At 44.6% G+C, this 13,259-nt stretch overlaps 1 protein-coding gene across 2 annotated transcripts; it reads right to left on the reverse strand.

Moving 5' to 3' along the window:
- Positions 1-5,445: 5,445 nt before the first annotated feature.
- Positions 5,446-10,677, reverse strand: plek (pleckstrin). 2 transcript variants are annotated; one of them, XM_053875175.1, is made up of 9 exons: positions 10,552-10,677; positions 9,573-9,728; positions 9,313-9,494; positions 9,155-9,246; positions 8,910-9,094; positions 8,136-8,240; positions 7,932-8,015; positions 7,796-7,865; positions 5,446-7,735 (listed from the first exon to the last, which is right to left on the reverse strand). In XM_053875175.1, the coding sequence occupies exons 1-9, from the start codon at positions 10,591-10,593 to the stop codon at positions 7,596-7,598; spliced, it is 1,056 nt and encodes a 351-aa protein (XP_053731150.1). In that variant the 5' UTR covers positions 10,594-10,677; the 3' UTR covers positions 5,446-7,595. The 2 variants fall into 2 exon arrangements, with proteins under 2 accessions (XP_053731150.1, XP_053731149.1); XM_053875174.1 differs by having other exon boundaries at positions 9,573-9,791; positions 10,552-10,630.
- Between the last annotated feature and the right edge of the window lie 2,582 nt (positions 10,678-13,259).

Raw genomic sequence — 13,259 nt, forward strand, 5'->3', positions numbered from 1 at the left:
GAAGCCTGTTGAACCACCAGATCTAGTACTGTGGGGTCATCTGTGAGGACAGAAAAACCCTCATCTTCCTCTTCACCAGCCACCACGCCATGCTCCTGGACCAACTGGGAAGTCTCTTCAGAGTCTGGATTCATGTCCTGCAGTGCCCGTCCAGTCTGCCTGAACAAATATTGCATCCCTATGAGCTCACCTGAGACAAGGAAAAAAAATTAGTGGAGTGGATTGCCTATAAACACATCGTCTATTATGTTCTAAAAGACAAGAAATCACCTTTTTTTGTCTCAGCATTATGAACCAATGTATACATATTCACTGATAATGTACAAATTGTTCTTCCCCATTTATAAGGCATCCAGCTTATAAGGCATCCAAACAAGCAGCGAGTGGGCAAAAAAGCAGTCTGGTGAAGGCACCTGGTGATAGATATGACTCGGCTGAGTGAGGTGGCACCATGGCTTCATGTTGTCCTTAAGTTCTGGTTTGCCCTTGGCTCCCATCTTAAATAGCATCTTCGCCATCCACCCATGGTCATGATCACCTGATCTTCTTTCTAAGAACAGCCAGCACACCTCCTCTTTGTGCACTATGAGTGGGGCAGGTGGGACGAAGTGAGGGGGCAGCCAGAGGTGTGATGGTGGTGATGTACTGTGGTCTGGGGGGGACTGAAGTTGACCCTCTCGAACTTATTAATTAAACTTATTAAACTTAATTAATGGCGTTCTCCGTAATGACTCCCTCTGAAACTGCAACCTTACCGTGGTGGAGAAGTTTGGGTACCTTGAATGATCCTAGGAGTTATGTTGTCGGGGGCGTTATGTCCCTGGTAGGGTCTCCCATGGCAAACAGGTCCTAGGTGATGGGTCAGACGAGGAGCAGTTCAGAAGCCCTCATGAAAATGATACTAACAAGGACTGTGATGTCGCCCTCCATGGCACAGCCGGGGCCCCACCCTGGAGCCAGGCCTGGGGTTGGGGCTCGAATGCGAGTACCTGGTGGTCGGGTCTCTGCCCATGGGGCCCGGCAGGGCCTAACCCGAAAACACAACATGGGCCGTCCCTCCTGCGGACCCACCACCTGCAGAGGGGTCGGGTGCAAAGAGGGCTAGGTGGCAGTCAGGGGCGGGGGACAGCCTGGTTCGTGTGGACATTTTCTGGCTTTCGGAACATGGAATGACACTTCGCTGCGGGGGAAAGAGCTCGAGCTTGTGCGGGAGGTTGAGAGGTACCGGCTAGATATAGTCGGGTTCTCCTCCACGCGCAGCCTGGGCTCTGGAACCCAACTCCTTGAGAGAGGCTGGGCTCTCTACTTTTGCGGAGTTGTCCGTGGGGAGAGGCGGCGGGCTGGCGTAGGCTTGCTCATAGCCCTGCAGCTCTGCAGCTTCGTGTTGGGGTTTACCCCGGTGAACGAGAGGGTCGCGTCCCTACGGCTTCGGGCAGGGGACAGGTGTCTCACGGCGGTCGCGGCTTACGGGCCGAACAGCAGTGTAGACTACCCGGCCTTCTTGGAGTCACTGGGAGGGGTACTTCTGCCAACCCAAACCACTTACACAGGTGGTTTGGGTTGGCAGGAGCACCACCGGGTCCATCACGATGAAACACTGGAGCTCCTCAGGGATGTGTTCTGAGTCCTCTCCTATTCACTCTGCTAACGTATGATTGTGCACCTGTGTCTAACACAAACCTCTTCATCAAGTTTGCAGATGACACGACTGTGGTGGGCCTCATCAAGAACGACGACAAGTCCAACCTCCGGAGTGAAGTGAGCCGCCTGGTCCAGTGATGCGATGACAACAACCTTCGCCTGAACGTGGAGAAGACCAAGGAGATCGTGGTGGACTTCAGGAGACGACCAGTCCTGCATCTCCGGCTTCTCATCGCTGGTGCCGCAGTGGACCTGACCTGGAACACCAACAGCACTGGCCAAGAAAGCCCAGCAGCGCCTGTACTTCCTGCGGAAGCTGAAGGGAGCCGGAGTTCCGTCCCCCATCATGTGCACCTTCTGCAGAAGCACGATCGAGAGCGTTCTGACCAGCTGCATCACAGTGTGGTTCGTCTCATGTACCTTCGCCTGCCGCAAGACCGTGCAGCGTGTGGTGAGGACTGCTGAGAAGATCATCGGGGTCCCTCTTCCATCCCTCCTGGACATCTGCAAGACTCGCCTCACTCGGAGAGCCCTGAGGATCAAAGGAGACCCCACCCACTTGTCACACAGCCTCTTCACTCTGCTGCCATCAGGACAAAGGTTGCCGAGTCACCGTGCACAAACTAGCAGACGGAAAGACAGCTTCGTCCACCAGGCTGTCATGATGCTGAACTCTCTTCCTGCTCTGCCCCCGGCTCTGCACCATGCACTTTTGGCTCGATCCATTGCACGTCTGCCCGTCCTGGGTGGGGGACCCCTCCTCTGACGCTCTGAGGTTTCTCTGTTTTCCTCCCGGTAGGGTTTTTCCTTAGCCAATGCGAGGGTTTAGGGTAGAGGATGTTGCCATGCTGCTCATGCTGTCATGAGCTAGGTGCTCCCCCCAGTGGCTGATGGACTGATGTGATGATGATTTTGTTGCCATGTATCCTGCTGTGTCTATTTATCAATTATTTTATTTGTTCCTGCCTTTTGATTTTTATACCATGCCGCCCAGGTCTGAGAGAACAGATATTTCATCCATGCTATATGTCTTGTACTGTAGCATATTTGACAATAAAGCTACCTAACCTAAAAAAAATAAGTGCACATGGCACCAGGACACCCTGGGCCGGAGGTCTAAGATTGACTTTATGGTCGTGTCATCTGACCTTCGGCCGCGCGTCTCGGACACTCAGGTGAAGAGAGGGGCAGAGCTGTCAACTGATCACCACCTAGTGGTGAGTGTGATCCGCTGGCAGGGGAGGAAGCCGGTCAGACCAGGCAGGCCCAAACATATTGTGAGGGTCTGCTGAGAACCCTCTGTCAGTGGAGTCTTTAACTCCCACCTCCGGGAGAGTCTCTGCCAGATCCCAAGGGAGGCAAGCGACATGGAGTCTGAGTGGTCCATGTCCTCCTCCTCCATTGTCAGTGCGGCTGTGCGTAGTTGCGGCCGCAAGGTCCCCGGTACCTGTCGTGGCGGCAATCCCCAAACCCGGTGGTGGACACCGAAAGTAAGGGATGCCGTCAGAATGAGGAGTCCTACCGCGTCTTGTTGGCCTGTGGGACTCCTGAGGCAGCTGACGTGTGCCGGCTGGCCAATCATACCGCTTCCCGTGCAGTCGTGGAGGCAAAAACTCAGATCTGGGAGGAGTTCGGAGAGGCCATGGAGGAGGACTATTGGTCGGCCTCAAAGAAATTCTGGCAAACTGTCCATCCACCTCAGAAGGGAGAAGCAGTGCTTCACCAGCACTGTGTACAGTGCAGAGGGGAGACTGCTGACCTCGGCTGGTGATGTTGTCGGGCGGTGGAAAAAATTACTTTGAAGGTCTCCTCAATCCCGCTGTCACGTCTTCCATTGAGGAAGTGGGGGCTGAGGACTCCAACGTCCTCGGTGGTAAGGCCCTGGGGGTGGATGAGATCCGTCCTGAGTATCTAAAATCCCTGGATGTTGTAGGGCTGTCGTGGCTGACACGTCTTTGCAACATTGCGTGCCAGTTGGGGACAGTGCCTCTGGATTGGCATACCAGGGTGGTGGAGGGTGTGTTACAACTACAGGGGGATCACACTCCTCAGCCTCACTGGAAAGGTCTATTCCAGGGTACTAGAGAGGAGACTTCGACCAATAGTCAAACCTCGGATTCTGGAGGAACAGTGTGGTTTTCGGCCCGGTCGCGGAACACTGGACCAGCTAGATACCCTCCATCAGGTGCTCGAGGGTTAATGGGAGTTCGCCCAACCAGTCCACATGTGCTTTATGGATTTGGAGAAGGCGTCCAACCATGTCCCTCGTGGTGTCCTGCCGGGGGTGCTCCGGGAATATGGGGTCAGGGCCCTCTACTACGGGCTGTCCGGTCCCTGTATGACCGGAGCAGGAGCATGGTTCGCATTGCTGGCAGTAAATCAGACTTGTTCCCGGTGCATGTTGGTCTCCGCCAGGGCTGCCCTTTGTCACCGGTTCTGTTCATTACTTTTATGGACAGAATTTCTAGGCGCAGGTCGGAGGGGATCCAGTTCGGGAACGACATTCAGCATGCACTGGGGCAGTTTGCAGCCGAGTGTGAAGCGGCCGGGATAAGGATCAGCACCTCCAAGTCTGAAGCCATGGTTCTCGACTGGAATAAGGTGGTTTGCTCTCTCCGGGTCGGTGGAGAGTTCTTGCCTCAAGTGGTGGAGTTTAAGTATCTCGGGGTCTTGTTCTCGAGTGAGGGAAAAGGGGAGCATGAGATTGATAGAGGGGTTGATGCAGCGGCAGCAGTGATGCGGTCGCTGTATCGGACCGTCGTGGTGAAGAGGGAGCTGAGCTGAGTCACAAGACGAAGCTCTCGATTTACTGATCGATCTACGTTCCCACCCTCACCTATGGTCACGAGCTTTGGGTCATGACCGAAAGGATGAGATCGCGGATATGGCTAAGATGAGTTTCCTCCGCAGGGTGGCTGGGCGCACCCTGCCATGTCCTACTGGGAGGAGACCCCGGGGAAGACCCAGTTGCTAAGTAAAACAATAAAGGAATAAATTATTAGATAAATTCAAGGATGTCATATGAGTAACTCGCCCACCACAGTATTAGCTTCATTAGGCTAAATGACGATAGAAAGTTCTGTCATGGTAAATGTCCGCGGTCAAGCAGGGCACCCAGGTGCCTGAATTCAGTCTTGCGCATATATGCTGGTAGTTACGGTAAAGCCGTCTCCAGCAGCTTCCTCTTGGAAAACTTCAAAATAAAGGCACTTAGATGGATTTTAAAGTACAATTCCGTCCTTTAGCAAATATATTTGGCTGCAATCAAACTCATATACACTTACAGTCGAGGACCTGATAAAGACACAGAAGGTTTTATGGCATTCTATCGTGTACTTTCAGAATAAAAACCCTTTGATATGCAGTTGTCCAAATTGACCTGTTTTTAATGACAAAACACTTAATAATAGCAATATTCCTGTACATTCATAAGGTTTGTTGTGGCTGGGAAATTACATCTCACATGAAGAGGAACACATTGTCATTACTGTGTGTCAGAAGGGGTGAGAACACACCAACAAACTGTGTTGTGGATCCAACCTAACAATCATGACAATTGATTTTACCTGCCCTGTTAGCCACTGGAGCGTCAAACAGTCACCGTGATGCAGAATTATCTTATTCCCTTTTGTTTGGGTGGATACCAAAGACACCAACAGCTCTGTTTCTTTCTTCATCCAGAGAGAAGCAAGCTATTCACGACACATGAAGAGAAATGATTTTATTTGACATTTGGCGTTAATATAATGCCAATATAAAGCTTGATTCATCATTCATTGTTGGGCTTAATGATGAGATCTTCATTGTGTAGTGGACATAAAGCGTGAGATTTCGAGGAAGAATGACACAAGCATGATCCCAAACATTATGAAAAGAAACTGTACAGTTACTGAAAAGTCAATACAACATTGGCATTACTGCATTTTAAGAACTGTCTTGTGGTTTCTTTCAAAGTGACTTTTTAATACATGCAACATGCACCTTAGCAGAGTGTCACTTGGAGCGCTGGCTTACATGTGTCCTGCTCTTTTTCTTATCAGTCTTCTTCCATTTCTCAACAGTCACTCGGAATTTCTAGAAAACACAGACAGACAAATCATTGTGATGAGTTTCTTTTAGTATTATGCTGGTCACAGGAGCCTTCTTCATACAAAAACAAGAAATACTAAGCTTTCAAATAATTTTCTTTTTATTGCAGAGAATTCAATAAGCAATGAACCTTTCTTTGAAGAACTTTTTTTTGCTGTGCTCATATTCCCTCAGCTGGCCAGTATGTGCTGTCTGATATTGGATCACGAGATCATCCAGTCGTTTGAATTTTTTAAATTTGAAACAAATGTGTTTCAAATCGTTACAAAATCGTTACATTACAAAATAATATGGTGATTGATAAACATTCTTCTTCTAGTCATTTGCATGTGAAATATAAATATTCAACAGAATATTAATAGTCAGTGTGGGGTCAGACTTCAGTAACCAATGACACCAGGTATCGTACATTTTATGGTCAAAACAGAATTCAAATATTACCAAAAAAGAGCAAGTATTCTCAAACATTCATTGATTAAAATGCTTTCATTTACTTATGTCAGCCATTTTGTATTGTCACAAATAAGGAAACAAAAATATTGAATGTACCTCCAGTTCTTTATTTGGTGGCTCTGAAATATTAAGTAAATATCAAATATCAATGTCTTATGGAAGAGCAGTACTTTAAAATCCATCTAAGTGCCTTTATTTTGAAGTTTTCTATGAGGACACTGATGGAGATGGCTTTACCGTAACTACCAGTATATACGCGCAAGATTGAATTCTGGGACCCGGCTGGGTGCAGGCTTGACCGCGGTGTAAAACGTAACGACACCTTAACCCGACAGCTTTACTTCATACATGATATTTACTGATGTCACACGACACAGCTGAAAAAAAAAATGCAAACACTGAATTTCGTCAGTGGTATGCAACAAAACGTTAGCTACATAAACCGTAAGGGCACCTTAACTTGACAACTAGAACCATTAAAGACATTGATAAAGCTGAAACGTACTGGTGACTGTTTCGATCGAACACCAATTGCTATTCCAACACTCCAATGACTATGATACCATTCACGATGTGACACAACTACAAGTTTAGATGAGACGAAATGTGGTGTTGCGTTCATATGGACAAAATATAAGGCTCTACTGCAATATACTAACATGTGATTCCAGTGTTCCGCCTGGATATTTTTTAAACCTGCAGAGCAACCCCCGCTTCTGCAAACACAATGCTGGCAACCAAGAAGCGATGGAGAAGCAGGGCAACACTAATTTTTAGTAAACTCTTCCTCCAATCTGTAACCGTCCATTCTTCATTAATCTGGCCGTAATATGCAACTTCAGTTCCGCAGCCTCGGTCATTATCATGGGCTATGATGATGGGCATTTTTATAACTTTTTAGCTCACACATGCTGGCAGAAAAGAGGGAGGGGTCACAAGAAGAGGCTATTATTAGTCAGGATGGCCGAGTGGTCTAAGGCGCGGCGTTCAGGTCGCAGTCTCTCCTGGAGGTGTGGGGTTGAATCCCACTTCTGACAACTCCTTTTGTTGACCAGGTACTGTTGACTGTTTTCATCATTGGAATCTGCCTCAAATTAATGAATATATTTATTTGATTTTCATCATCGTTGCAGGTCAGGATATAATCCAGAGCTGAGCGTCACAAGCAGGAATGTGAATTTGCATTTACCTTTGGCCATACCGATACAAAACAACACAGGTGGATGACTATAAACACAATACACGGCTATATTTTTGGGGTAGGTTTGGGCGGCCAGAAAGCTAGCACTACAAGTTACTGCAGTGTCAACATTGCCTCAAAATTACCAAAGAAAGTACATCCTCCAATAAATTGGGTCCAAATTTTCATCAGTAAATCTTCAACATTGTCGATGGGGATTATTCGCTATTCGTTATTTTCCAGATTTGGAGACGTCCTGCATGGCTTGGATCCATTCTTTCCGCTCCTCTGCAGTTGCTGCTTGCAGGAAATAGTGGGTATCATCTGAGGTGATAATTTCAAAGAGGTTTCCCTCAATGTCGTATCTTTTGGCTGAAAGAGAGCATTGGAAGTTAAAGGAGGCAACTGATCGTGAGCAGTAACATCACTCACCATCAGGAACAAAGTCGACCGCTGTAATGACCGAGCCACGCAGATGGATGGATCCCAAAGGGTCTTCGTCCTTGTGCAAGACCAGATATTGAAAGGTCACATGAAAACCACTGTGGACGATGATTTCAGACTCTACCTTTGTTGGATCGTAGTAATGCATAAAAGCAGGGTCGTCTCTTAAGATGAACTTCCTGACTTTCCAGTTTTTTATTCGGTGGCCCTGAGAATATAACAAGGTATGTTCATGAAGACTAACTTTGAGATATTCAACCATTTCGCCACTAGAAGGTTACTTTATGTCATAGTGTTGCTGACTAGATGACAGCGAGATGGCGATCACCTGCTTGAGCAAACAGCCTTGCTTCACGATGTTCCCTCTAAATTCTTCCTTGATGAGAACGTCTTCGTCGCTGGAGTAGCCTTCACAGAAGAAACCGCTGTCTGCCTAGAGACAAACAGCGCTACCTTCAGTCATTAAGATCTTTTTTTTTTTTTTCAAGTCGGCACTCTTCGTCTAGCAGATCTGTCACCCTGCTGACATTTGCCAGCAGAGAATCTTGCTACATCCTGCATGGTGGGTGTGATGCAACATTCCTGTGGAAGCTCTCACTTCAGCACACAATATCAAACATTGCATCACATGCGTCATCCCAACCTCTTGTGCAACAAAGAGTCTTATCTAGAAGGACACATTTTCTCAAATAAGGAGACACTAGACAGACCTTCAAGACCCGTTCAATTTGAATCACAATAACAGCCACTGCCAGTATTTATCAGGTCCTCATTAAGTGAGCGCCAAACAGAAAACATGTTTATCCATATTTTTATTTCAGTTTACTTACATCAGAAGCTTTAAATAATTAAACAAGTAAACATATTAATTGATTTATCTATTTGTAACTATTTATTTATTTTTATTTTTCGCCCGGAGATTGTTTGAATTATTTCTTCATCTTATGTTGTTTCTTGCCTCTTTGAATATACATTTGTCTTTGCATGGTCCCCCTAAACAGTATATAAAAACATATGTCATTTTTTTCTGTTTTTATTTAAGACACATAAGCAATGAAACCTTGCTTTTCTCTAGCTCGATAATTGTTTCCACATGACTTACAAAGTAGTAGAAGGCATCTGTCTGATCGAGGAAGACGGATTTGTCTCCACTCTCCGCTGCTTCTTTGGACAGGTCAGCTGCCGGCAGGAGGTACCCCTCATTCATCAGTCCAGTTGCCAACATCAGGGCCTCGACTGTGTTCCTTGCTTTCTCTTTGGATATGAGCCACTCCACCACTGTTGCGCCTGAAAAGCAAGACCATTTCAGATAGAACGATAGCTAAGAAAAATCCGAAAGAGATGTACCGGTGAAGCAATAGTTGAAGACATGGTTCTCTTGCTCCAGTTTTAGTTCTTTAATGCCGTCATCCTGGTCTCTCATGAGTGAGTACAGCTCCCTGAGAGGATGCGACTAGCATTAGATGGCACACTATTATTCACGCCAACACGACATTGATTCATACGTCAGGTTGATGGTGTCAGGAAGACGGATGGATCTTCTTGTTGACCTTCTCGCAAACTTTTTCCCTGCGCCCAGACAGGTGATAGTTCTCTTGATGTCCTTGACCCAAACCTCTCTCTCTTCCACGTGCGACGCTTGAAAGAAATGATCCTGTTTCTTCTCCGTGGTGACCTTGAACACTTGCTGAATACAATCAGTGAATTTTAACCTCATTACACTCTGTTCAATTTGACAAGGACCTTCAAGGTTCAAGTCACTCACCGTTCGCTTGCCAAAGTCCTGACATGGACTGATAAGTGTGGCCCCCTTCAGAGGGATCATCCCTTTAGGAGATTGGTCAGTTTTCTTTTTGTAGAACTCCACTCCGTCTTCGGCGAGCACGACCCACACTACTTTCCATGTGTTGAGTAGCGTACCCTGCAATGAGCCGGATGCGAGACAAGGGGAGATAGGAGACAACCACATTGAGCCTTGTGGTGTCTGCCACAAATGGCGTCAGGATGTGGGATGGAAGGGTCAGTAATGTGAGATAATGTGTGGTATAAGTACAACCCTTTGGTAGCTTTGTACAAGATATCGTAAAGCACAAGCAATGGAGCTTGTGAAGCACAGATGGAGTTTGTAAAGGACAACAAGAATGACTGAAACACTGGTTGGTCATGTTGGTCTGACCAGGTGCAGCTTACATTGACTTGCAGCAGGGATATCAGACCTTCGAGATGTTAGACAGACCTCGCTGGTGGCAATTCCGAAACAAGGGACAACAGACGTGTCCCTTTCTGTTTTGTTCACAAACAATGTGTGCACTGATTGTTTGCATGTGGAGCTTCATTACAGTCTGATATATATATATATATATATATATATATATATATATATATATATATATATATATATATATATATATATATATATAGTTTTGTTTTGTTTTTGTTCAGTTTTTTCACTACCGGCATATTCTGGCACGACGCTAGCTCCATACCGCAGCTATTTGCATAAAAAAGGAGAAGTCTAGTCACTAGTCACAAGTACTTTAGTCATGTATTCATGACTTGTTTCTGTTTGAAATATTTTCCTTTCTCTAATGCAACAATATCTCCTAAACCTGATATGGATAAAGTTAAGAGAAGTGTGTGTCATATGTTAATAATTGGTTCAAGGTTAACCACATTTTTCGGCCGGATTTAAGCAGAAATATTAAATAATTTGTGTTTGTAATAGTCTCAGTGGTAACACATACCTTTTTCACCAAGTAGCCCTCTCTGATCTGCTGTGGCTCCATGACTGCTGCATGTGAAGTGAATTTCCTCTGTTTTCTCTCTATTTTTCTCAACTCTGCACACAGGAAGTGACACTGTTGGTTGTTTGACAGCTGCGAGGGGTCAGCTTCCTCTTCTCTGCTGTCATTGTCAGTTATGCCTTCAGCCTCAGTTCACATGATTCGTCGTACAACTGCCACTGAGATCCCTCATTTGAATTTCAATAGATTCACAACTGCTGAGATGTGTGAAACTTTATCACATTTTTTGAGCTGAATGATAGATCTTAATTACATTGTAATTATCAAATCACCCTTTTTTACTGCAGGATGTTTAGTAATTCAATACGGTTTAATAATGCACAATGATTTTTAAGCATTTCCGACTGCTTTTATCTCAAACAAAAAAACAGTAAGGAGAGGCAAACAGAGTAACTGCTGCGATTATAATGTGTTTTTACAAAGCATCTTGACAACTTGACGTTTAATTGTGTGCATTCAGGAAATTTCTTGCACAATGTATTTATACTAGGACTTTACTCAGAAAAACAAAACAAATTATAGCATGGATGAATGTTCTTTTGTTGATATTTGTTCTATTGCACTGCTGTGGAAAACACAAACCAACTGATAATTTATTATTCTTATTCTTTTAAATTATTTTTCAACACTTGTGAATAAATACATTTTGGAAAATGTATTGATTTTTTTCTTTGTTATAAATTAAAAAAAAATTCACTTCCAATGTCTCCATCATTTACTTCGGCATATAATGTAGTACTTGTTGAAATGTATTTCCTATTTAATGAAATGTGCATCAAGCATATCCAAGATCTTCATATTTTGAGATCTATTTTCTCCATCTCCCTGATTTTAGTTACTACTATATATGTATACATGCTTACTTGAAACATGCTGGCAAGTTTCTTTTCTTTCTGAAAAGTAAACAAGCAAACTCTTTAAAAGAGATGAATAAATGCAAATTTAAAATGTACGTGTGGCTATTTACAAAGCTAGAACTGCCTGAGCTAATGACATGGTCAATGCCGAGCAGTTTTTGGAAACATCAGTTTTGTTTTCAGACATGAAGAAGTCATTTCACCACTTTTTTCAGAGTCACAATCTCAGGAAGATGATTAAATGTTGCAAATTTTGGTGATAGCTTATTGAAGTCAGACTAAACGATTGTCCCCTCAGTTCCTCTTTTATTCTCTCCTACAAACAGAACACTGCAGTCGTCCTACACACAATGTGAAGCATGTGCTTAAACACAGCATACAGTTAGGTTTACATGCAACTTCGACAAACTCAAATTAATTTAAGTGTTAGTTTTCTGTAATATGTTAGCTACAAAATCAATTCATTCTATGGGACTGTTTTTAAACACATGACGTTTGTTTTTCATCCGATACATGCCATGATTTATAAAAGACGTCCCCTCTTGAAGAAAAGTAGAATTATGATACAGAGTTATCATTTAAATTTTTCTCCGGCTTTACGATGGAATGAAACAAAACCTAACAATTAATGGGTGAAGCAAATAAGTGGATTAACAATACACGTAGTGATACTATGCAAATGTTAATTCATTCAAAACATAAATTCAATGAGCTTGCGTCGGATTTAAAATGCTCTCACTTGACAGAAAATGAGATGTTCTCTTGCTGTCAGTAAGCCTTTACCAATGTGAGTGAAACACTGGTGTAATGGTGGCAAGCCACCACAAGAGGGACTTATAATCATTTGTGAAACGAAGTGAAGCTGTAGTGTGAATCCAGAAGAAGGTTTGCGTGCTCAGATAATAGTTGTTAATACTGTTGCCATGTGAGAACATGGCAACAACCTTCATTTTAGTCTTTATTTACATGATAAAGTCAATGAAAATTCCCAAAACAGACGGATTATCCATTGGAAACAGGCAGTATTTTCAGTTATGACTCTATTCCAGCAGAAGTCGCCTTAATAAGGACGTTCTTTTTGACCGCAGAGTTGATGTTGAAGGGCGGTGCCAGAAATGTTATTTATATCCCTTCGACTGCATCTGCTCTGCACTGTGCTTGACCTAAAGAGGAAATGATTCACTCCTACAGTTCAGGATGACCAAAAGAGTCACGCTGGGTGAGAAGGTTATTATTGGTCAACCTCACAGTCAGCGATGAGTCAAACATTGTCATTTGATTTTTGAACATGTTTTTGAGAACTGCACCTGAAGGATGGTCAAATACAATATCAGAGAGCAGTTAAAGCAACAGAAAATTACTGTGATCTTTCAGATCATGAAGGTAAAATATTAGGTGTCTCAAAAGGGCGAGATGCCACCAAACAACAGCAGTGTAGCTGATTTAACAGTCCTGGTATGAGTGCATCATGAAACCATTGGGCGTCCGTTGTCCGGTGAGCAGCAGCAACAGTGTCTGCTGCAGCTCCAGCTTGAGGGACACGTGAAAAAACACAGTCAAACACTGTGCCACAAACCTGAATAATCTACTGGACGGCCTGGATGTTGCTTTTTGGCTGAGGATGTTGATCGAGAAGTCCAGGAGGAGCTGCGCTGCACTTATAGTACCACCCAGGGGCATGCCTCAGTTCGCAGGGCCTTCGGGAAAATATGTGCCCCTCTCTCTGGCACATCAAACTTACTCATCTCTCAGGAACTCAGGCGTCATGAAACAACATTTCAGTGAGGATGA

This window comes from Synchiropus splendidus, chromosome 9 (genome assembly GCF_027744825.2).
Source record: "Synchiropus splendidus isolate RoL2022-P1 chromosome 9, RoL_Sspl_1.0, whole genome shotgun sequence".
Taxonomy (NCBI): domain Eukaryota; kingdom Metazoa; phylum Chordata; class Actinopteri; order Syngnathiformes; family Callionymidae; genus Synchiropus; species Synchiropus splendidus.

Coding starts and splice junctions, on each gene's coding strand:
- plek (XM_053875174.1), bottom strand. CDS start 10,593: ATGGAGCCACAGCAGATCAGAGAGGGCTACTTGGTGAAAAAG. Junction 9,247..9,312: donor CCTGACACCATCAACCTGAC/GTATGAATCAAT, acceptor GCATCCTCTCAG/GGAGCTGTACTCACTCATGA. Junction 8,241..8,909: donor CAGATGCCTTCTACTACTTT/GTAAGTCATGTG, acceptor GTTTGTCTCTAG/GCAGACAGCGGTTTCTTCTG.